The sequence below is a fragment of the Mastigoproctus giganteus genome, chromosome 13 (genome assembly GCF_048544385.1).
Source record: "Mastigoproctus giganteus isolate SK-2022 chromosome 13, ASM4854438v1, whole genome shotgun sequence".
NCBI lineage: Eukaryota > Metazoa > Arthropoda > Arachnida > Uropygi > Thelyphonidae > Mastigoproctus > Mastigoproctus giganteus.
In genome coordinates, this window is record NC_143587.1 from 140,469,869 (window position 1) to 140,495,214 (window position 25,346).

The 25,346-nt window shown below is 37.2% G+C and overlaps 1 protein-coding gene across 1 annotated transcript in view; it reads right to left on the reverse strand.

The window, feature by feature from the left end:
• Positions 1–25,346, reverse strand: part of LOC150076491 (uncharacterized) — a 392,042-nt gene that overhangs the window by 79,320 nt on the left and 287,376 nt on the right. Inside the window, exons 14-15 of the mRNA XM_090387905.1 lie at positions 21,594–21,671; positions 3,707–3,832 (exon numbers count right to left, since the gene is read on the reverse strand). Coding sequence (XP_090244031.1) covers positions 3,707–3,832; positions 21,594–21,671 — 204 coding nt within the window. The remainder of the gene's footprint in view (positions 1–3,706; positions 3,833–21,593; positions 21,672–25,346) is intronic.

Genomic DNA, 25,346 nt, shown 5'->3' on the forward strand with positions numbered 1-25,346 from the left:
AACTCAACAGTTATTTTGCATCAATATTTACAGAAGAAAAACCTTTTGTGGCAATGGGAAATTGTGGGAGCAAAGTTGAAAAATATGTAATTAATGATATTGAAATTTCACAAGATTATTTAATGAAAAAACTTTTGAGCCTACAGGCCAGTAAGGCTCCTGCAGTTGATGGAATATACCCTATAATCTTAAGGGAGGCGGAAAGTGAGTGCACTGAACTATTGAGGCTAATTATGCGAGCATCACTAGGTTCTGGGGAGATTCCATTGGATTGGAAAAGTGCCAATGTATCTCCCATACATAAGGGTGGTTCTAAGAGTGAAGTGGGAAATTATCGATCTGTCAGTCTGACTTCAGTGGTAGGGAAAATCATGGAGGCAATGATCAAGGGTGGAATTCAGGATCATTTGGATAGAATTGAAATTCTCAAGGATACTCAGCTTGGTTTTGTAAAGGGAAAATCGTGTTTAACAAATCTGGTTAATTATTTTATAAGGGTCACTCATGAGCTGGATTTAGGGAATAATTTCGACATCGTTTATTTAGATTTCAGCAAAGCTTTTGACTCAGTCCCACATGAGCGGTTGCTTTATAAGCTGGAACAGGTTGGAATCACTGGGAAAATCCTTAGATGGATATCAGGATGGCTTCAGGGCAGGAGGCAGATAAATGGCTATTCCTCAGATTGGGTTGATGTAAGAAGTGGGGATCAGTGTTAGGACCACTGTTGTTTTTAATTTCATAAACGACATTGATGAAGGGATAGAGGGCGTGATGTCTAAATTTGCAGATGATGTTAAAATTGGTATAGTTAATGATCACTGTCAAGCTGAGCTTCTTCAGAGAGATCTAGATAGACTTCAGGAATGGTCAGAAAAATGGCAGCTATGTTTTAATTCAACAAAGTGTAAGGTATTACACCTGGGAAACAGTAACCCCAAAAAAACTTATTCACTTGGTGGAGTTCAACTAAACCCAGTACTGGAGGAAAGGGACTTGGGTGTTACGATACGGTCAGACATGAAATTCTCTGAGCATTGTAAACAGGTTGCAAGGAAGGCCCATGGTGTTCTATCAATGATCTATCAAACTTTTGCAAGTAGAGATAGGGACGTGATAATCCCATTATATAAGGCTTTTGTTAGGCCACACTTGGAATATTGTGTTCAAGTATGGAGACCGCACGTAAAGAAAGACATCGAGCTTCTTGAAAGGGCGCAAAGATGGGTAACTTGCCTAGTGAGATCGGCAAAAGGGCGTCCTTATGAAGAAAGACTTCGAATATGTGGGTTGCAGAGTCTTTAAACTAGACACCTTAGAGGAGATTTGATTGAGGTGTTTAAGGCTCTGATAGGCTTCAGTAAAACGAACAAGGACGAAATTTTCAAGATTATAAATGATGCCAGAACTAGGGGACATAAATTCAAGTTACGGGGGGAAATGTTTAGATTGGACTGCAGGAAGTTTTATTTTAGCCAGTGAGTTATAAATTACTGGAATAAGTTGCCCACATGGGTGGTAGAGACTGACAGTTTGGGCAAATTCAAAGATCATTTGGATAGTACCTTTGGGTGAGGTAAACACATAGGATGATAGGTTTAATTTCCTTTTCTTTTATTAATTATTATTTTTTTTTATCATTGTTTTATTTTTTGGCTGGTGCAGCCTAACCCATAGGCTTTCTTGCACCATGCGGCCATTACTAATACTAATACCCCTCCCCCCAACAAAGAGGTTTAAAAATTAGGTTGGAGAGTGTATAATTGTGATCATGTTTTCATTAAAAATATGTTTCGAATTATCCTCCCCTCATACAGTAATCTCAATTTATACTAACATTTAACAAAGCAGTTTTCAACTATCAATACGAGGCGCCTCCGTAGCCAGGTGGGAAGGAGCAGCAGTGCGTAGCACACGCTTCTTGATTAGACCGGGGTTCGAGCCCGTCACCACCAAATATGGAGGATGCGGAAAGGTCAGGGAATGACCACCGCATGTCCTGGAGCAATATGGCCTTAGTTGCTAATGCTCCTGATAACCAAATAACAACAACAACTATCAATATAACTCATAAATTTAAAAAAAAATTTCACTAAAGTGATTAACAGATTACTTGACAAGGTAATATGTCTCTGGCTACCAAAGCATTATAATGAACCTCCAAAAAAAATTGAGACATACAAGGGCTGATAAATAAAGAATGATCATAACTGGTTTATTTTGTTTCAGAACATAACTCTATTAGTCATCCATATTTTGATGATCTTTTTCAAAGTTCCCCATTTGATGAAATGCACTTAATCCAACATTTCTACCACTTTTCAAAAACATGGTGGAAGCCATTTTTTGACATGTTTGAGAATTGCTTCCAATATCGTTACAACTTCTTCTGATGACTGTAAACATTTTCCTTGCAGCTCATTCTTTAACTTTGGAAATAAATTTTAAAAAATTGCAGGGTGCAAGGTCAGGGCTGTAGGGCAGATGAGGAACATGACGTTAATATTGGCTAAGTACTCAGTGACAGTATGAGCAATGCAATTTCTTGCATTGTTGTGATGCAGCATCCGCCCGCCTGTATGCAGTTTGTGAAGAATACGATCCAGCAAAGTGTGAAGTACAGTTCTGTAGTAAGGTCCTGTAGTAGTTGTATGATGTGGCACAACATTCTGGTTAACCATTCCAATGTCAAAAAAGAGATGACTATAACCTTCCCTGCAGAAGCCACAACTTTTTTTTTGGTGTTAATGATGACAAACTTCCAAACAGAGCATTGCTGCTTACTTTCTAGGTCGAAATGATGAAACCATGTCTCATTCACTGTTATCACCTTTTGCAGAACCTTACCACCTTCAGTAACCATACGTTGCAGCTTCTGCCAAATCTCCACGTGAACTTGCTGTTACTCAGGTGTGTGTGTTATTTGGTTTTTAGGAGCATTAGCAACTAAGGCCATATTGCTCCGGGATATGCGGTGGCCATTCCCTGACCTTTCCGCATCCTCCGTATTTGGTGGTGACGGGCTCGAACCCCGGTCAGTGTGCTACGCACTGCTGCTCCTTCCCACCTGGCTACGGAGGCGCCATACTCAGGTGTGAGTAGTCTTGGAACTCAGCATGCACAACGTGTCATATGCAAAATGGTCAAAGAGAATACCATGTGTGTTTCCTACCGATATTCTCAATATCTCTGCCAGTTGTCTTACTGTTATGTGATATATTCTTCTTTCATGATTACAAAAGCAGAGTTTGTGGTATATGACAGCAGTGGTTGGAGCTCCAGGTGTGCAATTTTTTGTGATTGAAACACGTCCATTTTTAAACAATCTAAACCACCTGTCTGTGCTATATATCAAAATGTAGATTCACCATAAGCCTCTTTTTAACATTTCATACGTTTGTAAAACAAGTCACAACAAGTTGCCTCAGTAGTAAGCAGTACGGTTGTTCATGAAAAATTATAATCATTATTTACTGAAAAGCCCTTGCACTTCAACTAGTAAAGGATAAATATAAATTCATGGTAAAGCATTAATATATTTTTCTACAGAACATTAAATTACCATCTCCTTAAGCAGATGTTAGATGGTGTTCCAAAACATGGTAGCTGAAATAGCAATACCTTTCAACTATTTGAGTTACTGTTTTTCAGAACTCCCTATATATCTGGAAGTTTCAATCTTTTTATAAAAAAGAAATACATTTACCTTTAATTGTTCTATTTCTGATTGGTAGCGATGATGCACAGCAGCTTCATTAATAACACTATATTCTTGAGAAAGCTTTTTCATATACATTATTTTTAAATTTGTGATCTCTTCTTCACACTTCAACTAAAGAGGTAAAAAAACAAAAGGCTTCTATTAACTGTAGTAGTGGAACAACAAATCAGTTAATGTATACACAGTGCATTACATTTCAGGCATGTTAGCAAATTGTAATAATTCATTATTTTTAGAGAGAGAATGATTTTTATGCGCAAACTGAGGTTTCGTTTCTATGCATTTGCTGTATTGCCTAGTCATTCTTTCAACCAATGCATAAGAACAAACATAACATCCAGTGCTTCAGCTACAATATATGGTACATGGTTAGCCTATGTAATATGTATGAAAAATTAAGTAATTATTGTCAGATTTCTATTGGTCCAATTTTAATGAAATTCAGGAAGGCTCAAAAACTCACTCCAAGAGAGTATAATATAATAATCCATGAAAAGTTGTCCACTGGGAGTGGAGTTATTACATGTGGATGGATGGATGAACAGAAAAATAATAACACCGGTTGGCAAAAAAAAAAAAAAAAAAAAATTTTTGCTCCCTGCTAAAATTCAGGGTGTTTTTAGTAGGTCGCCATATTTAAATATGGCGACCATACTGCTGTAACACCCACCAAATTTAAGGAAGAAGAAATTAAAATCAAAAAGTTTCTAGTAAAAAAGATTTCATATATTTTAAGAAAATGTTACATACAGTACTAAATACTGAACAATCGGTCTATTAACCTTATTCTATTTACAATAATGTTTACCTGATAACAAAACACTTATTTTGTCATTTTTTGCTATTTATAATCGTCCACTGGTGTCTCCCATACTAGATTACAACAGTAGTCTGCCAACATATCTGGACTCCATTTTCCCCGGTATCTTTTTTTCATTTGAGAATATCAGAACATGGTGAAACCTTTCACCATATTCATCGAAAACTGTCTCTAAGTTTTCAGGGAAAAAAGTCTAAATGGGAATGTAGGAAATGAAGCTTTAATGACAGGTCTTGGTTTTCAGTCATTAACCTATGATATTTGAAAATTGAGGGGGGGGGGGATGAGAACTATTTAAGCACATATCTGAGTTTTTGAACATATTTCCTACAAAAATCTGTCTGTCAAAATTATTTCAGGGAGAAAACTGATGCCGACCAGTGTAATTGCCGTATTTCTGTTTGTGTGATTTGGGATGGCTTGACAAATCTTTCTAAAAGACCCATATAAAATTTCATGAAAATCTGATCATTGGGAGCTAAGCTGATACATGCATATGGACATGGTAATAGTGAAGACAATAGATACATTATGAATATATGTTAACATGCCTAAAAAAGAGGAAGAATCAAAAAATTTTCAGAGTTCTTTTTAACTCCTTAAGTTTTCAAGCAACTGTTTTTATTGATCTTGTGTTGAAACTATATACAGGTAACCTCCGTATAACACAGTAGATAGGTTCCCATAAAATCTCGTGTAGTGTGAAATCATGTTATACAGGACTGAGAACCAGTGCAAAAAGGGGGTCTTGTTCCAAAATCTAACAAAAATACATCATTTTAGAACTATCGGAAACTTAATTTTTATTAAAAATAGTAATAACTGAACAAACGTTTTACAAACTGTGATACATATATGTCAGATAATGTATGTGCATTTAATTTTCTGCCACTTCACTGCTGCTAAACACGAGTATGTTTTCTCTGTTGCAGAATACCTTCACCTTCTGAATTGTCTTCTGCAGAATCTAGATTTCGTGTATCTTTTGTTCTCTTTTAAAAATTCAGTAATCTGGGTTTGTTTCCTTTTGCTTGATAGATCTTTGTAAATTGCATGGTATGGAGCTAAGCATTTTTGAAGCTCCCTTTTTGAAATTTGTGTTCCTCACAGTTGAAGGAACTCCATTCAGAAAATAAGATTCTAATTGCTCGGCTAAGTTTATGCCTTCCTGTATTATTTTTAGTTTAAAATTTGGAACTTCAGAATTTTAATCTGCGCTATCATCCTCTGAATTGATTTGGTTTACCTCCGATGCCATTTCCACCAAATCCACTTCGCCAGCCTCTTTTCTAACAGTAATTCTTGAACGTCTTTAGTAGTTATATCATCAAACCCCCTTCCTACTGACTTAGCAACATCTGCTATTGCACTGATTCCATTTTCTTCCGGTTCGACCATATTTCCTGAATGAGCTGACTCTGGCCATACATTTCAAACACAGTTTTAATCTTTATGGTTTTATTTCTTTGAGCGATAAAGTTATGATTCCGATACAGTACGCAATTGAGAAATGTTTCCATGCCTCCATCACTTCAATAGATTCAGAATAATTTTTTTCCAAAGTCCATCGTAAAATTTCTGATGTAATGAGTTTTAATGGTAGATATATAGTGTCTTGATCTAATGGCTGAATTACAGAAGTTGTATTAGGTGGAGGAATAGTAATTCAACATTTTCTATGGCTTAAATCTTTTGGTTGGCCTGGATCATTATCAATAGCAATTAAACTTTTACTAGATTTTTCCGCTTTAAATAGTTTTCTACAGCTGGCACAAAACAATTTAGAAACCATTCTTTAATAAAGCAGCAGTTAGCCAAATTATGCCTCAGTTCCTTTGGAATAATTTAGGGCTGGAATTTAATTCACAACAAAGAAATCATTCCAATACAGTTCTTAAGAACAAAGTTTAGTAATGCTTTGAAGTCACAATTTTTTTTTTTTTTTTTTGTGGTCTCGAACAAGCACAAGTTCAATAGCACAGAACCTAACACTGGGATTTCTGTAAAAAATAAAATACAGGGAATTCCCAATAATTTTTTTTTGCATAACGACTTGCAAGTCAACAGCAGAGATTCACAAAAAAGAATGGAAATATTGAAAAATTGCATCCAACATAATAATAGTAGGGTTTTCTCCGCATAATTGCTCAAAAATACCACGTTATTCGCACAACACATTAATTTTGGCGAGGTTTGCCGAAATTCTCTAACCATGTTAGAGTGAAACAGTGTTATATAAGTACGGTGTTGTGCGAGGATTGCCACAATTTATCAAACGTGTTAGAACGAAACCGTGTTGTAGAAGTACCATGTTATACGGGGGTTGCCTGTATATGATATACATATATCTTATGTACATCATATACCACACATATATACATGTGTGTTAAGCACAATATAGCTGAAGCAGCTTTGCACCATAAAACCACAAGCAACAAGTACGTGTTAATTTTTCCCTATTAACTGGCTTTGAAAATTACTAATTTTGAATTGTTTTCTTGGTTATAACGGAAAATTCAGTGTTCTAACTTGAACATAAATATTTTTCCCCCCCATTAATTCAAAACAAACACAAGGGACCAAATTTTTGTACCTTTAAATTAAGCCACTTTGAATTATTCATTTCAGGCACATCAGCAATATATGCATAAAGTGTCTATTGTCTTCACCATATACATTTGTCTGCATGTAATAAATCTACTCCAGTGGATGGATTTTCGTGAAATTTTGTATTTGGTCTCTTTTAGAAAAATTTGTTGAGAATTCTCAAATTTCATTAAAGATCAAAAGAAATCCAGTTATTATTATTATTTTTATACATATCATATAGATTATCATATACATATCTCATAGCTGAAGCGCTAAATATGTTTGCTGCTGTGTGTTGGTTGGATGAATGGGCGGCCAATATGATGGAGTAACAGAAACAAAACATTCTTGGTTTGTGCATAAAAGCCATTCTTTTACCTCTTTTTTTTTTATCGGTTTATTAAATACTTAAATCATGAATTATTACTATTTGTTTATTATATTAATCACAGCAGAAACAACAAATACATATGTGATATTTCAACTTATTAAAATCCAGGAAGAAATAAGTAAATACATTACAAAAAGCATTGACAATATACTACAACTGTTTAATTTATTAAATCACATAGTCTGAAACACATGTTACACTTCATGTACTGTTAATTATAAAGTATTACAAAATATGATGTTGTGAGATACGTGCAGTGAAGTGAAAACAATTACTCTTATATACACGGTGTCCACAAACCTCTTTTAGAAAACTCAAACATTATTGTGTGAATATGGTACATGATATAAACCTGAAGCTGCTTCCAGGTGATAGAGATATCTTTAAGATTTTATTCACCAACTGGAAAAGTCACACTGCAGTAGGTTACAGCATAATTACAAAATCGTAATCATGGTGAAATTTACCAACCCCACGAAGGCACAGTGCACACTTGGGTTTAACAAGCTGCAGTCTGCCACCAGTGTACCCTATTCACATAATAATGTTTTAGTTTTGTAAAGGAGGTTTGTTTTATTGTTATATTAAATATATTGTTACATTGTTATATTGTATTATTGTATATAGTAAATAATTAGTAATAAGATAATTAGTTATTTAATTTTATTTTCCATTAATCAGAGAAGAAGGAAAAAAAAATTAGATTTTTATTTCTTATATCAACTGAAGTAATAAAAATCTAATGTACCTGAAATGTAACACACTGCATACATTAACTAACTTATTTATTGTGGAACCATGACTTACAATATTAGATGATGTATAACAACATTGAATTCTGGTGAGAATTCAAAAGAAGAAGCTAGTTTCAATTTTGCATTAGCATATAGGCAACATATACATAACATGCATTTACATAACAGAAATGTTTTTTTATCGAGTATTACAGCTCTGATTCATACTATATAACAGAAATGTAAATATTCTGTTAATAAATAAAACTAATAAATCCTTATTGGAATAGGGCTAAGCTACATGAAGTTACAGAAAACTATTGGGAAGATTATGGTTAACATGGAAAACACATATCAGGATGTTAGAAAAATATTTTTGCATTTAGGCAAAAATCTCAGAACAGGGAAGAAAACCAAAATTAAAGAAACCAAAAATGATAAGGATGAAGTTAAAAACAGAGGAAATGGATATTTTAGAAGTATGCAGCAGTAAATACTTTGCACTAAAAGAAGCTGAAGATTTTACTGAAGAAAAGGGAACTGATTCAAATAGGAATTTGGATACTATTTATATTACTGAGATTGAAAAGGTCATGGAAGATATCAAATACAGAAAGGCAGAATTTGTTCGTGAAATAGGCACCAAAAATGCTAAAAGCTGGATGTAAAATAGCGACAGTGATTACATCACATTATTTGGAGTTCATTTTTTTCTAAATGATAAGTTCCAAAAGACTAAACCAAAGCATTATTTGTAACAACATATAAAAAGGAAAAGAAAGTTGAATAGAGAAATTGCACTCCTTGTATAACAGATTGTTATTGTGATAGTTTAATGACACCAGGGCAAATAAAGCTAAATTGTATCTTTTCTTAGGAGTCATGTAATAGATATGCACATTACCTACATATCAAGATGACTTCAGCAGACTGTTTAACTGTATGCTCTTTCATTTCCCAAAATACAAGCGTGTCTTAATATGTAGAAGATAATCATTCCTTTATTGTGTTTTTTTTAAAGCAATGAAGGCAACACCGGATACATTTCAACACTGTATGAGAAGAAGAAAAATATTTTTTGTAACTGAAAGTGCACAAGAGCTTATTTTAATCAAACCTAACTGGATTGCATGTAGTTCTACTGCAAGTACGCTATAAGTATTTCGCTATGTGAGTTACTTTTTTTCTTTTTATTAACTATATTATTTTATTCTTATTTATCCTTTTATTTACTTGGATCATGGGTAAAAATTGGAAATGAGAAACAAGTAAAGCATAACAGGTAAAGCTCATCTATTGGCATGTAACTTGCGCACAGTAAAGTTACTGAAATGATTACCAACAAAGTTGTTTCAGTAATGTTCCATTTAAAAATAAAATGCTGAGGGGGGGGGGGAGAAATGCTGAGGTATAGATACTAAATCAGACATTTCACTAATGGTCTATAACAGTGTTTCTAAACCAGGGTTCCACAGAACATCATCAGGGGTTCTGAGAAAAATCATGAAATAATAAATAAAAATTTTGATATAATATGAAAAAAATTCCAAAAATAACCCTTGAAATATTGCAGAAATTTTTGTCTGCCAATGGACAATACTGGGGCAATCTCCATGCATTACAAACTACCTCTTTGTTTTGTTTTGGTCAGTTCATATTTAGTTTATATTTGGTTGTATCTGTATCTCTATTTGTTTCACACTGATAAAAAGCTGTCTCACAAATTTGAATGAAGGCAGATGAGGAAAATATCAACCTCTTATTTCTCCAAGAACCATATACCAATGCAAAGCAAGTGAAGGATTACCCTCTTACATATAAAATTGTCCAATCAGAGTTTGATACTCCTTGAGCTGCCATCCTCGTAAGGAACCCCACAATAAGTCACTAAAATCCATTCCTTATGTTCCCCTGGGCATCTGCACCCAAATTATTGGGCCCATTGGTTCATTTCATGCCATCTAACTGTATTCTCACATCTCCATGTGAGGATATTGCACTGGCTATTACCTACCTCCGAACAGTACAAACTTTACTACCTAATGGAAGGATCACAGGCAAAAGATAATCACTCTTTTGGGTGTCAACTATCACTCTTCCATGTGGTATAACACTACCATGAACCACTTAGGAATCCTCAATGGACATTTCCCAGAAGATTTCTTTGCAACATCCACCTTCAATATATTAAATAGACTGAATGACCTTCCAACCTTCAGCAGCACCCCATGGGAATCCACTATCAATGTCACTGCAGCCTCAAGATCTATAATCTCCAAAATCTCAGCCTGGCAGGTAAGCCTGGATGACATCAGACCATAGGGTGATTATCTTCTACCTATCCAGATCCATAGAACCAATCTCACATTCCAGGAGCAACCTAACTTGTTTTGCCATCACCAAGGCTAACTGGATCCAGTTTTATAACAACTGAAACTTCTTTACAGGGTGTACCTACGACCTTAATTCTATGCATAACCAGCACCAGCAGCAAATAACAGCAATTATCACAAATGCCTGCAACCAAACTATCAAGAGAAAAACTCCGAGTCCAGGTGCTGTCCTATGGTGGTGGCCTGAGCTGGATGCTCTCCACTGACAGTTGCACACAACCTTCCAAAGGGCCTGTGCATTCTAGTCCCTAATGAGGTGGAGGAACTCCAAAATAACTATTGTAGAATCAGAAACGAATACACATCCATGATTAGATGTAGAAGAGGGCATCCTCGGAGAACCTCATCACTGGCAATAATGAACCATGAGGAGTGGTGTACAAAATTGTCACCAACAAATTCCCCAAGGGAGATGCCATCTCATCCACACTAATTGCACAGAGAATAACTACTCTGACCTGGGATGATTCCATCAACAACATTCTGGATGCACCCTTCATCTGGGGGAAAGGAACCGCAAACCACTGCCCAACAAGGATGTGTCTAGAGAAAAACTACAGCACAATCGAGGAAGAACACCCATTCACAACTGAGGAACTCCCTTGCCCTGCACAAAATCAAGGACAGAAAATGGCCTGGTCTAGACTACTGAGCCAGAAATTATCAAAAAGGTTGTAGAAACCCACCCAAACCTCTTGTTAAACCTCTACAACAAATGCATATGGACAGTTCCAGAAGACTGGAAGGTACCCAACCAACTATCTTTAAGAATCCCAAGCGCCACCAGAGCAGCCCTGTTTGTATAGGCCCATCGCACTGCTATCAGTTCTCAGCAAGGTATTTGAAACAATCCTCTTGCCAAGGCTACAGTCCTGCTATAAGCAAAAAAATCTTCAAGCACCAAATCAATTCAATTTTCACCCCGGATACTCAACTGACTACGCTCTCTTAAGACTTATTGAAGCAGCCACCAGTACCACCTCAAAGTATTTCCTGGTAATCGCTGTCAATTTTGCTGGGGCTTTTGATCATCTCTGGCAGTCAAACATCCTGAGATGCCCCCGGCAAGTTTGCACCATCTGCCAACCTATATGCATACATCCAGGACTACTTGAGTAACAGGAAAGTCATTGCGGCAAAAGCCTATCATTGGGTATCCTGCACTGTCTACAGAGGCTGTCTGCAGGGCTCTATCCCTGGTCCATTCTTCTGGAATGTGGTGGTGGTCATGGATGAATTTCTCAATCTTAACTTAGGACCCTCCACAGCCCAAGCCTTCACAGATGACCTTATCATCACCATCCCTGGGGTTTCCAGGGCAGCACTGGAAACAATTGGAAACTGGGCTATGCAAATTCTTGAGGAATGTCCGACTTGCACAAACTTCATATCTCCCCAGAGAAGACAACTTCCATTCTCCTTAATGGAACACTTTAAACCACCAAGCCTCCACAAATTAAGATAGCACGCAGAATGATCAAACTTCAAACAGAACTTGGGTACCTCAGAGATATCCCGGATTCTAAGCTCACATTCTTTCCCCACTTGGCATATCTCCATCAGAAAGTATGCAGCCATGGTTGTAAGGATTAGCAGGACTGGGGCTTAAAACATTGCACTCTTGCCCTACTATACAAGACCATTTTTCTTCTCATCATAACACACTGTGCCGAAGTCTGGTATCCATGAACCACTCTGGAAAAGAATCAAACAAAAACCCATCATTATACAGTGCTGTATCCAACTAGCTACTATATGTGCTTGCTACACGAACAGCAATAGTAGTAGTAGTGGCATGTGATGCAAGAAAGCAAGTGTATGAGCTTATGCAGCATCAGCCAAAAAAAAAAAAAAAATTTAAAAAACAAATTCCTCTAAATATTTGTCCAGTTCCTCCTTAAATTTATTTAACCTATCAACTTTCACAACAACAGATAGAAGCTTGTCCCAGCAATTAACCACCTTCTGGCCAAAGGCAAATTTCCGCACATCTATTCTACATCTATTCTTTCCTCAATCTGAATTTATGCCCCCTTAGGTTCATAATCTGAACAAGTGAAAGAATCCCATCAGAATTCAGCGTGCTCAACCCATTCAAGGCCTTATACACCTCAATTAGATCATCTCGCAGGTGCCTAGTTTCCAGCCGCTGCAATTTGCAGAACTTAAGCTTCTCTTGGTAAGAGGATCCCTTCATTCCCCTCACCAATCTTGTTGCCCTTCTCTGTACACGTTCAAGCAAATTTACATCCTTCCTAAAATGAGGCCTCAGACCTGTACGCAGTACTCAAGGCATGGCCTTATACAGAGGGACAATCACCTCTTTTTCCCTGCTAGCAAAATTCCTGTATATCATTGAGAAAACTCCATGACCTGCCCTGGCAGCTTGTCTGCATTGCTCAGAAAACTTCGTATCTGACTGCACAATTACTCCCAGGGGTCTTTTTCATTTTCTACCACCTTAAGTGAAGTACCACACAATTGGTACATTTCTCTGGGGTTACTTCTACCCATATGCAGTACTTTGCATTTGTCAAGGTTAAACTTCAGTTGCCACTTTTCAGCCCATCTGCCAAATTTTCTAGATCCTGTTGCAGTAGCACACTGCTATTACTGTTATTAACAACCCTGCCAGCCTTTGTATCATCTGCGAACTACGACACTAAGCCTGATATACCTGCCCTTCAGATCCTGGCAGGCATTCTCCCCTTAGATCTGGAGGTCATTATACAGGGTTTACATTACTGCCTCTCAAAGGGACTCACTGAATCCATCCACTGGCTCAGCTAAAAATGTCAAACAGGAACAAGAAAGAATAGCAAACCCAACTAATTCAAATCTGGCAAAACAGATAGACAGAGACAACCAAAGGCCCCATTACCAAAAAATTCCTTACCAAATGTTGCCCAGCTTTATCCCAAACCCTCTCCATGGTTTATTCTGGGTCTGTACACTACATTCCTTATCTCATATTGTTCTCTTCCTTCACAAGGAGTTGCCACGGTATTGCACTATCTCGAATAAGTTAACGCTTCACTAACAGAGAAGACTACTGTTACTTATTCTCAGTGAGTATCACTACCCAGACGGCACCGTTTCAAAGCTATTGGCCTATCATCGGTGAGTGGGCAGGTACCCTGGTATTGCAGACGTGACAACCCAGTTGTGAAGATAATCACACAATATGAGAGATGCTAAAAGGTTTATATCAGTGGTTTTCAACCAGGTTTCTGTGGCACCTTAGGGTGCTGCAACAACATTCCAGAGGTGCCACGTAATTAGGGTTTAAGTTACTTAAACTTATTGTTATTTTTTTAATTTTGTCGTTATCTATAATTGATGTTTATTTAGTACCTCTATATAAAGAATAAAATTGTTATATATATATATATATATATAGATATATATATATATATATATATATATAATTTGTATTATGAATTGTAATTTTGTTTATAGTTATATTATTGTAATAACTATCATATAACATTTTTTTAAATATTATATATATATATATATATATATATATTCTGCCTGTTAGAGAGGATCTAACAGGCAAAAAATTGAGTAGGAGTGCCACAAAATAAAATAAATTACTTAGGGGTGCCGTTATTAAAAAAAGGTAGAAAATCACTGGTTTATATGATAATATTTAAAATAACTAAATGCAACAAGGCATAATACATTAAGAGTAAAAGTTTAATATCTATATAATATCGGTGTAGATACACCATAGATAACTCTTAAGAAATTATGACGGTAGTGTGGGAGGCATCATCTGCTCTGTATCTCATATTGTGCTCTTCCTTCACAACGAGTTGCCATGGTATTGCACTACCTCGAATAAGTAACGCTTCACTAATAGAGGAATAATTCAGAATAATTAATGCTTCACTAACTATTGTTACTTATTCTCAGTGAGTACCACTACCCAGACGGCACTGTTTCAAAAACTATTGGCCTATCATTGGTGGGTTGGCAGGTACCCTGGTATTGCAGACGTGACAACCCAGTTGTGATGATAATCACACAATATGAGAGATGATAAAAGGTTTATATGATAATATTTTGTGTGATTATCTTCACAACTGGGTTGTCACGTCTGCAATACCAGGGTACCTGCCCACCCACCGATGATAGGCCAATAGCTTTGAAACGGTGCCGTCTGGGTGGTGGTACTCACTGAGAATAAGTAACAATAGTTTTCTCTATTAAGTAGTGCAATACCATGGCAACTCGTTGTGAAGGAAGAGCACAATATGAGATACAGAGCAAATGATGCCTCCCACACTACCATCATAGTTTCTTAAGAATTATCTATGGTGTATCTACACCGATATTATACATTCATTCAACTCACCTTCAGCAAGTCCACCTCCTAAGCCTAGGCTTATATGTGGATTATGCTACTTCAGTGTTATTATCTTGAGCTGTTCTAAAAATGTTAATATAGTAATAATAAAATACTATTTAAAATTCAAACAACACAACACATCTTGGGAGAGCACTAATCCTCTTAGCCACAGGCAAGAAGGATATAGTATTAGCTGTCATCGTCTCACATATCCTAATTGGCTGTGTTACTGCCCCCAGCCACGAGGAGGCGGGAACAACTATCTAGTCTTGCTCTCCGTTTAAAAACTAAACTCACAAACTTATTCAAGTACCATAGGAGAGCCCTATCTGTGAACATGATCCATAGATCTTGTTGTTCAAGTCTATCTAGACTTATCTCCAGTTCATGCCTTAGATCAACATATTGATCACAATGGAGCATAATATGGACACTAGTTTCTTGTAACCCACAAGAACATAAATCATTTTCCACAAGGCCCAACTCATGGAGTCTTTTTGCCAATCCATGTCCAGTGATAAGGAAAGTGGCATGTAGTCCAAATTGCTGCCAAGGCTTTGCCTGCACGTTTAATATGCCAACTCTTGGTAGATACATATAGGTGACACGGCCTTTTTCGCTCGTGTCCCGATATTATACAGATATTAAACTCTTACTCTTAATGTATTATGCCTCGTTGCATTTAGTTATTTAAAAAAAAAAAAAAAAACTACATTCCTTATTATGGGCCATAGTTTAATCAACGACAAACTCACCTTAATGGGTATAGTAAAGCAGTGGTCTCAAACTCAAATTGCACGCGGACCGAATGCACGATCTGAAAGCAGCTGACGGGCCGGAATTTTTTTTTAACAAAATGAGAGTGAATACAAGCACCGTATTCACAACAAATATATAATTGAAATGTATTTGCGGGCCGTGTAAAATTGCTTTGGGGGGCCAGATGTGGCCCGTGGGCCGGTTTGAGATCACTGTAGTAAAGGATCATCGCTGCCTCTGCAGGCGCAATGAAACTTGAGAGCACCTCTTCTATAACTGTCTGCTCTATGAAGACATAAGATCAAGGTTCTTCACCAAAATTCAGCAAATACTGCGAGCGAGGTTATGAACACCTCCTAGTTAATGATGAGCAGAAATATCGTGCTTTCTCTCAGTTTGCCCAGGACCTATTCATTAAAAGGAAATGTCAGCAGACCCAAGGTCACAACAATGCTAAACCTCCCATATAAAAGAACAAAGGAAACCACTGACTTGAAATTATACACCTCTTCAGGTAATTAGCATTCTCATACCTTTTTCAGGATGAGACTGTAATCGGATTACGCTCTTACCTCTTAAACAAAACAGAACTGGACTTGACACCTGACTCTGGATTTGACAAAAACCTGGACACCTACCTTCATGTACTCTTATCTCTACATTCATCTTCATGGACTGTGATTCTTCATACCTGTCATAGACTGCTCCTGTTAACCTGGCTATTTCTGGGTAGAATTTCTGTTGCCAGCAGCCTCTGACCATTCATGCCACTGGTGATCTACACAGCAAATTTGCCACGTAACTTTCATCACCATCCCTGGGGGTCCCCCTTATTCTTTGCATGGTGGAATGTTCGTGCCTCCATTGTTAATTTGGGGATGCCTTCCTCTACATCCTCCAAATTCCCTTCCATTTTACTCACCCTTTCTTGCACTGTTTCCCCACTATTCTAATAATCTCCTTTTTTCCTTATTAACTTGGTCTTTGTCCAGGAAGCTCAGGTGACCCTGGTGGAGACCATCCAGAGAAGCAATCTCTCCTGCCTGGCTCACCTCCTAGTATGGGCAAAGTGGGGTTCCACCAAGGGCCTCACAGCCAAGTAGCTAGAAGGACGACACAAATCTACATAAAGCACACACACACACTCCTGGCATTTACAGAGCCTGAGTTGAGTTTCTTCACAAGAGTACTAATGGTACAGTTGTAGGAAACCACCGATAACACCTCACCCCCAAACATTAAGTAGACTATGTGCACCGTTTGTTGCTAATTTTCACCTGGTGGACCCTACCACCACAAATCTTTTACTTTTCTTTCCAGAAATCCACCCCCACCACACTGTGTGGAGGATGGGCTTCTTCAACAAGGATGTCCTTCTATTCCTTTAACTTTATATTTCTTGGTGGACAGCCTTTCTATCATCCACCCTAACCTTCTTGCTCTGTTCTAGTTGCACAAAAAATGAAAAGTCACATCAATGCTGAAAACCTAAATGCTGAATGCCTACTTGTAAAATAATAGTGAAAACAATGATAGGCTAAGAGGCTGAAAGTGAGACAATTCCTCTTTTTAATGATATTATTAGTAGGTGTGTGGATGACATGTCATATGACTTTAAAGATGTATTGTCTGAAATACCAAAAAAAATACCAAATTTGCCTTCCAAGCTGATGAGTAAACAGGCATAACAGGTACAGCTCAGCCATTGACATTTGTACAATTTGAAAATGAAGGTGAATTTTCTTGACCTTTGGTCATTGATGCCAAATGACCAGAATTTCTGAAGGTCACACAGAATTCTAGAGGTCACAACCATAAAACAATTTGCCATTTTCAGTTTATCTGTACAATCAGTTATAAATGGGTAGTAAACTTGATCTTTTGCTTATTAGAATCAAAGTTCAATTTGCAAACATGATCACTATAACTGGCACTTACTGTACTACCATTAATAAAAAAAAAAAAAAAGGAAGAGAGATCAGCTTTTCAAATTATTCTGGATAAGTGATGTTCCAGATATCCGACGTTCTACTGTATTTACAAATAAATTTTCTTGATGATACTTTAGCAGTAACTGAATTGCAAGCCCTGCTGTTATAGTAGGTTGTTGTTGTTATTTGGTTTTTTAGGAGCATTAGCAACTAAGGCCATATTGCTCCAGGAATATACGGTGTTCATTCCCTTGACCTTTCCGCATCCTCCATATTTGGTGGTGATGGGCTTGAACCCCGGTCTAATCAAGAAGCGTGTGCTACGCACTGCTGCTCCTTCCCACCTGGCTACGGAGACACCTGTTATAGCAGGGTTTTAAGGAGCATTAGTAACTAAGGCCATATTACTGTGTATATTGTTTGTAAATTGTGTGTGTTCTGAGGTTGTTTTTCTGTTTGCCATATGAAACCCCTGAGTTTTCGGGAGAGAAATATCATGCTATCCTTGCCTGAGATCGATTAACTCAGCCATGTTGCAACTCCTGCAATCAACTTTTTCTGGCATGTAAATGTTTTCGTATGTACAGTTTCCCCAGAATAAGAAATATAATTTTCTGAGTTCTTTAGTGAAAAAAAGGCTGAGAATCTCTGGCTTATGAGGAACAGCATACAGGATCTCAGATTTTTTTTTTTTTTCCCAAGAACTAGTATAAATGACTGTCCTGTGACCACTGATGCATCAACTATGCAAATTAACTGTTGATGATCCTGCTCAGGTGGCTAACAAACTAAACGAGTATTTTGTATCTACATTCACACATGAGGAGTTATTCAGGAAGGGTATGCTAGGGATGAAGTAAACTCTGGCAGTGAGCTAGATGATTTTTTAATAACTGAGAGGAAAATGGAGGAGAAATTGTTTATGCCTAATGATCTGAAGGTCATTAGGCATAAATGACCAAAGTGACACAGAAGCCTATGATATAAACTAATCTGTAATCAAGTCACAAAGGAGGTTAGGCAGATGAAAGCAGATTACGAGAAATCTTTGGCAAAGGACGCAAAGAAAAACAGCACGGATTTCTTTCAATCATTGGTCCATTTAACATAGATAGTTTGACTATTAATGATCCTGATCAAATAGCTGTTAAACTGAATGAGTATTTTGCATCTACAATCACACATGAGGAGTTATTCAAGGAGGGGAATGCCAGAAGTTTATCAAACTGTAACAGGGAGCTAAGTGATTTCATAATAACTGAGAGCAAAATGGAAGAGAAATTACTGAAGTTAAACATAAAAAAGGCACCTGGGGTAGATGGAATCTATCCAGTTATAATGAATGAGGCAGCAAGGGAAGTAAGCAAACCCTTAACCATAATTATGAGAGCATCCTTAGAGTCAGGGGAGGTCTCCATGTACTGGAGATGTGCAAATGTACCCCCAATTCACAAAGGGAGCTCAAAGGGTGACACAAATAATTATAAGACCTGTTAGTTTAATTTCTGTTCCAGGGAAAATAATGGAGCCACTGGTTAAAGAGATGATACAGGATCACCTAGACAAAACAGCAGTAATAGCTCAGACACGGCATGGATTTGCTAAGGGGAAGTCTTGTCTGACCAATTTTATTGGATACTACAATGTGGTCACAAAGGAATTGGATGCAAAAAATAATTTTGATATCATATACTTGGATTTCAGGAAAGCCTTTGATACTGTTACACATGGAAGACTGCTGTACAAATTGGAGCAGTATGGCATTAAGGGCAAGTTACTGCAATGGATAAAGGGATGGTTGAGTGGGAGACTGCAGACAGCGGTAATAAATGGATACCGCTCTACACAGACTAATGTTATTAGTGGAGTCCCCCTGAGTTTGGTGCTGGGCCCATTGTTGTTTTGTATTTATCAACGATATTGATGAAGGTGAATCAGGCTTAATGTCCAAGTTTTCAGATGGTACAAAGGTTGGCAGGGTTGTTAATGACAGTAAAGACAGTATGTTAAGAAGTGGCAACTGAAGTTTAACATTGACAAATGCAAAGTACTCCATATGGGTAGCAGTAACCCAAGAGAAACGTACCAATTGTGTGGTACTACACTCAGGGAGGTGGAGAATGAAAAAGACCTGGGGTAATTGTGCAGTCAGATATGAAGTTCTCTGAGCAGTGTAGATAGGCTGCCAGAGCAGGTCATGGAGTTTTGTCAATGATATGCTAGCAGAGACAAGGAGGTGATTATCCGTTTGTATAAGGCAATGGTCAGGCCACACCTTGAGTACTGTATACCGGTCTGGAGGCCTCAATTTATGAAGAATGTAGTGTTGCTAGAATGAGTATAGAGAAGAGCAACAAGATTGGTGAGAGGAACAAAGGGGCACACTTACAAAGAAAGGCTTAAGTTCTGCAAGTTGCAGCATCTGGAGACTAGGCAACTGTAAGGTGATCTGATTGAGGTGTATAAGGCCTTGAATGGTTTGAGGAGGCTCAATGCTGACGGGATACTCCTACTTCCTCAGATTAAGAACCTGAAGGGGCACAGATTCAAACTGAAGAAAGACAGTTGTAGAATAGATGTGTGGAAATTTGCCTTTAGCCAGCAGGTAGTTGATTGCTAGAACAGACTTTCATCTGTTGTTGCAAAAGTTGATAGCTTAAATAAATTTAAGGCTGAACTAGACAAACATTTGGAGTGACCGGATGGGTGAAATGGGAAGGTTTTTTTTTTTTTTTTTTGGCTGATGTATAAGCTTGCTTTCTTGTTTCATATGCCTCAACTAATGCTAATGCTAATTGGATGAGGTCAAGCGAATTTGGAGGCCAATCAAGATGAGTGATATCTTCATTGTATTTCTCGAACCACTCATGCGTGGTGTAGGCCCAATGACATGGTGCCATTATTATCTTGAAAGATCCTATTTCTGTTTGGGAAAAAATTCAATATGGTAGGGTGCACACTATCTCCTAAAAGCTGCTGGTAGACATCGCCAACGAAATGGTCCATATGCACCAAGGGTCCTAGTTCTTGCTAGAAAAACATGCCCTGTATTAAGCAACTACTGCCATCTGCTGTATGGTGTTGGATAGCATGCACTAAGCATGATGGGTCCATTGACTTACGTTGTTTGTCAGAAGCCACACACGAATGCATCTGTTGTAATGTTGCACCAGGCATTTGGGCTCAGCTAGTACATTCATTTCTAACCCTCTTGTGTTCAACCAGCATGTTGTTGACAGCACAGGATTTGTCATCGATGATGATCAGTAGTGAGGAGAGGGTGTGTCTTGGGTCCTCTGATGTGAAACACCATCCATCTGAGAGTGGGGTCCATCATCATATGGGATGTTGTTCTTACATTCCCCATACTGTATTGCAATGTCAACTGTCACACAGTGACCTGCCTTTGAGCACTTACAATGTGCTGCTCCCCTCACTTACCATGAACATCTACCTTGCCTAATCCTTTACAGTTCTGTCAGCAGGAGGTGGTTTGATCCATTCGACACCATTCTTTGTATACCTTAACCACAATGGTCTATTAGCGACCAATAAGACATAACGTTTCTGATATGGAAGCTCAATGCATGCACTCTCACAATCATGCCCTTTTGAAACTATGTGATATCTTTACTACATCACTTTGACTTGCATGATCAGATGCAAATTACCACTGCTCGAGCATACGAAGCTGTTTTGCTGTTTATACTGTGAGCTGTGTGGCATAATCCATTACAAATGGGGAGGTCACAATTCAGCGATCACTGAGTGTATATAAAAAACGCTTAACATAATAGCATTTACAAAATTAACAGTTCTTTTTTTTATCCTCTAGCTATTAATATTTTATCTTTATCTACATGGGACTTTTAAATCAAATTCATGTGGCAAAATGTCTTACCTCTGCATTCTGTAAAAGATTTCTTAGAGATGCACACTCTTTTTCTAATTTCTCTCTTTCTTCCTTAAATACAAGTTCCTACAATAAAAATGAACAAAAAGAACAAAATAAATTTTATATAATGCTAACTGAATGTGCAAACCACACTATAACATCTTTTTTAAAGGATTTAGCTTTGTATATCTATCAGTCAATCAATCAATATCAGTTAAAAAAAAAAAAACATCAGCTTACAAATACAGCAGTTGGAGAAAATAACAAATCAAGTATCCCCTGGCAACAGCCACTGGTACAACCAGGTGGGATGATGCAAGGTTATTACTTAGAAATTTAAATTAAAAACATGGGGTCATAACAATATAATGGCATACTGAAATAGTCTCCCACCCCAGGGATGGGGGTGGCAGGAGAGAGTACTTCTTTGGAAATAAAAAAAAAAAACATTATGAAGAAAGAATGAGGATTCAAATCAACATTATGTACAACAACAGCTGTTAACTTAAAACACTATAAAAAACAAAATATAAAATATAAAAATAATGATCCTGGGGTGACACAGTCACAGAAACAAAATTTATAAGCTAAAAATCATTTTATATGATGCCATATTTATTAAATAAATTGCTTGAGATCTTTTTGATTAACATCAAAAATAAAAAGTTCCTTAACAAAGTAAATTATTCTGTTATTGTTTAGGGTAGATTAAATGGAATGATATTGGCAATTCTTTTCAAGCCAGGAAATAGTTGTCACTACATAAAAGAGGAATGGAATCAATATTTATGAAATTTATCTTCAAATCAGGCTGAGAGCGAAGTGCATTCTGATTTGAAAGTCTGTTGGTTACAGAAATTAGTTTAAATTTGTATTTACATGATCTGAGAAGGATCTGCCATTGTATTACTTTCTAGAGAGCAGGACAATCCATTTGTTAGTTGTCCAGTTTACTGAGGATCTAAAAACTTATATTTATAATGCAAACTTCAAATGAAGAACAGTTTAAGCATATAGCTATAGTTGCTTCTGAGGTGACTTCCTCAAGGATTCCTTTGAAATAGGACCATTCAGGAATCAATATTTAAGGGAGATTGGTTCCAGCAATGGTTTTGTTGCAACTGTCAGGTGCAGCGATAAAAGATCTTTGTTCAAAAATTTTTAGTTGAAGATTAATCAGCGCAATTTTCTCTACCTTTCTAAATACTGTTTTACTAGAGCAGTTTTCAAAGAACTTCTGTTTCATACAGAATAATTGCAACTTTTTTGTTTAGTGGCCATATTTTAATCCTATGGTGCATAACACTGATAATGGAATAATGAAATACATAAAAATATAGCATTAATGCCGGTGTTTTGCAATCAATCATCACCAACTTGTGTATAATACTGGTATACTTTTATCTAATATCTAAATATGTTTTTGGAAAATTAAATGCACAGGGCATAATCCTTATGGGTTTTGATAATTAACTATATAGTATCGGTGTAAATACACCATAGTTAACCCATATATTTGAACTACGTATGTAGCGTAGAGGGCATCGTTTTAATTGTATCTCATAATGTGGTTGCCTTCACAACGAGATAGCTACTATTGCATTACTTCAAATAAATAACGCTTCTCTAGTAGAGAAGACTACTGTTATTTATTTTCAGCAGTACCACCACCCAGACGATCATTTTGAAGCTGTGCGGCTTCATCATCAGTGGGCGAGCAGGTACCCAGGTAATACAACATAATGTGGATATAACTTCGCAACTGTGATGGCTTGTTGTATTACCTGGGTACCTGCCCGCCCACTGATGATGAAGCCGCACAGCTTCGAAATGATCGTCTGGGTGGTGGTACCGCTGAAAATAAATAGCAGTAGTCTTCTCTACTAGAGAAGCGTTATTTATTTGAAGTAATGCAATAGTAGATATCTCGTTGTGAAGGCAACCACATTATGAGATACAACTAAAACGATGCCCTCTACGCTACATACGTAGTTCAAATATATGGGTTAACTATGGTGTATTTACACCAATACTATATAGTTAACTAAATATGTTTAAACGGAATTTAACTGTCTTACTGATAAACTTTTGAAAGTCTGAATACATTTAACTTATTCTCATTTTAATTTTTAGTGCATCATAATTTTTGCATGTTGATGTTGGCTTAAATATTACCACTATCACTCTGAGATTAAAATTATGATACATTACATGCATTCTGGTTTTCTAAAGTTTGGTAATTAAATTCAATTAATTAACACATTTAGATATTAGATAAAAATACACTGGTGTTCAAAGAAAGTGCATCACCCCTTAAAATTGTAATTGTCGTCCGAATAACATAAGTATATGGCAATATATCTTACAGATTGCATCAGATAAGATTGATATGCATGCATAGGTGATGACGTAATATTGCATTAGCTGTTACTTTCAGCTGTATAAGCACGTTCTGCAAGAGTTGCAGTCATTCCTTGCTTTTGTCAGGATGGTGAGTTACGTGCAGTTGATGCCACGAAGAAAGAGTGCTATTGTTGCTTTATGTGAGGAAGGATGTTCTTCCCATCATATTGCTTATAGAGTGTCTTGTAATCAGTCAACAGTGAGTAGATTTCTTTCCAAACTCAAGAATACTGTTTCTGCTGATAAGAAAAAAAGGAACTGGACACAAACGAGTCTCTACACCAAAACAGTACTGCATTTTGAAGCGCTTATGCCTTAAAAACCGTAAAGCTTCTTCGTCTGAGCTGAAAAGAGAATGGGAAGAACATACAGGAGTGGTAGCAAGTGCAGTAACAGTCAGAAGATGCCTCTTCAAAAATGGACTTTTAGCCTGTCGTCCTAAGAAGAAGCCTCTCCTCACACAAAAAAATGAAAAAGGCCCGATTAATTTGGTGTAAGAAGCATGTCAAATGGACCCCTGAGCAGTGGAAGTTAGTTATTTTCCCGGATGAGAAAAAATTCAACCTACATGGCTCTGATGAAGACAAATGATTCGCCGTAGATGTGGTGAAGAATACCATCCACATTGTATGGTGTCTACAGTGAAATTCCCTACCAGCCAAATGATATGGGGGTGCATTTCATATCGCGGTGTAGGTCACCTGCAGTTTATAACAGGTTCTGTAAATGCCAATGCATACTTGGCTATATTGGAAGGCCATTGCTGCCAACCATTAGAGACCATTTGAACCTGCCAAGTAACTGCATCTTTCAGGACGACTCTGGTTCTTGTCATCGGGCGAAAAGTGAAAGTAGGCACTTCTGTAGTTACTTTAGCTTCATTTCTGCATTAGACGTTTGGCAGTAATGTGTTTTCATTTGTTACAGGTGAAAAAAATGTTTGGAAGAACAGTCCATTACAACTCTTAGCTGGCCAGGAAACAGCCCAGCCCTGAATCCTATAGAGAACTCTTGGCATTGTGTGGAATCTGCAGTTTCCAGAAAAAAACCAAAGACCCTTCGTGAACTTCAGGAAGCCATACGTGTTTGGAACCATGAACTATCAGTTGATTATCTTCAGAAACTGATCTGATCAATGCCTCGACGATGTGCTGCTGTCATCAGGGCCAGAGGCGGTTCAACTAAATATCAGTTTGCACCTGGTGAACTTTTCATTTTGTTTTCCATTTAAAATGATAAACTGAAGAAAACCGAGGGCTTCTGATAACATTTCAGCCATAATTGTCGTGTTTACCAAAACTGTTGTATGAAGGTTGCAAATGCTCATTTTGGAATATTTTGAGAGCATCTGTCAAA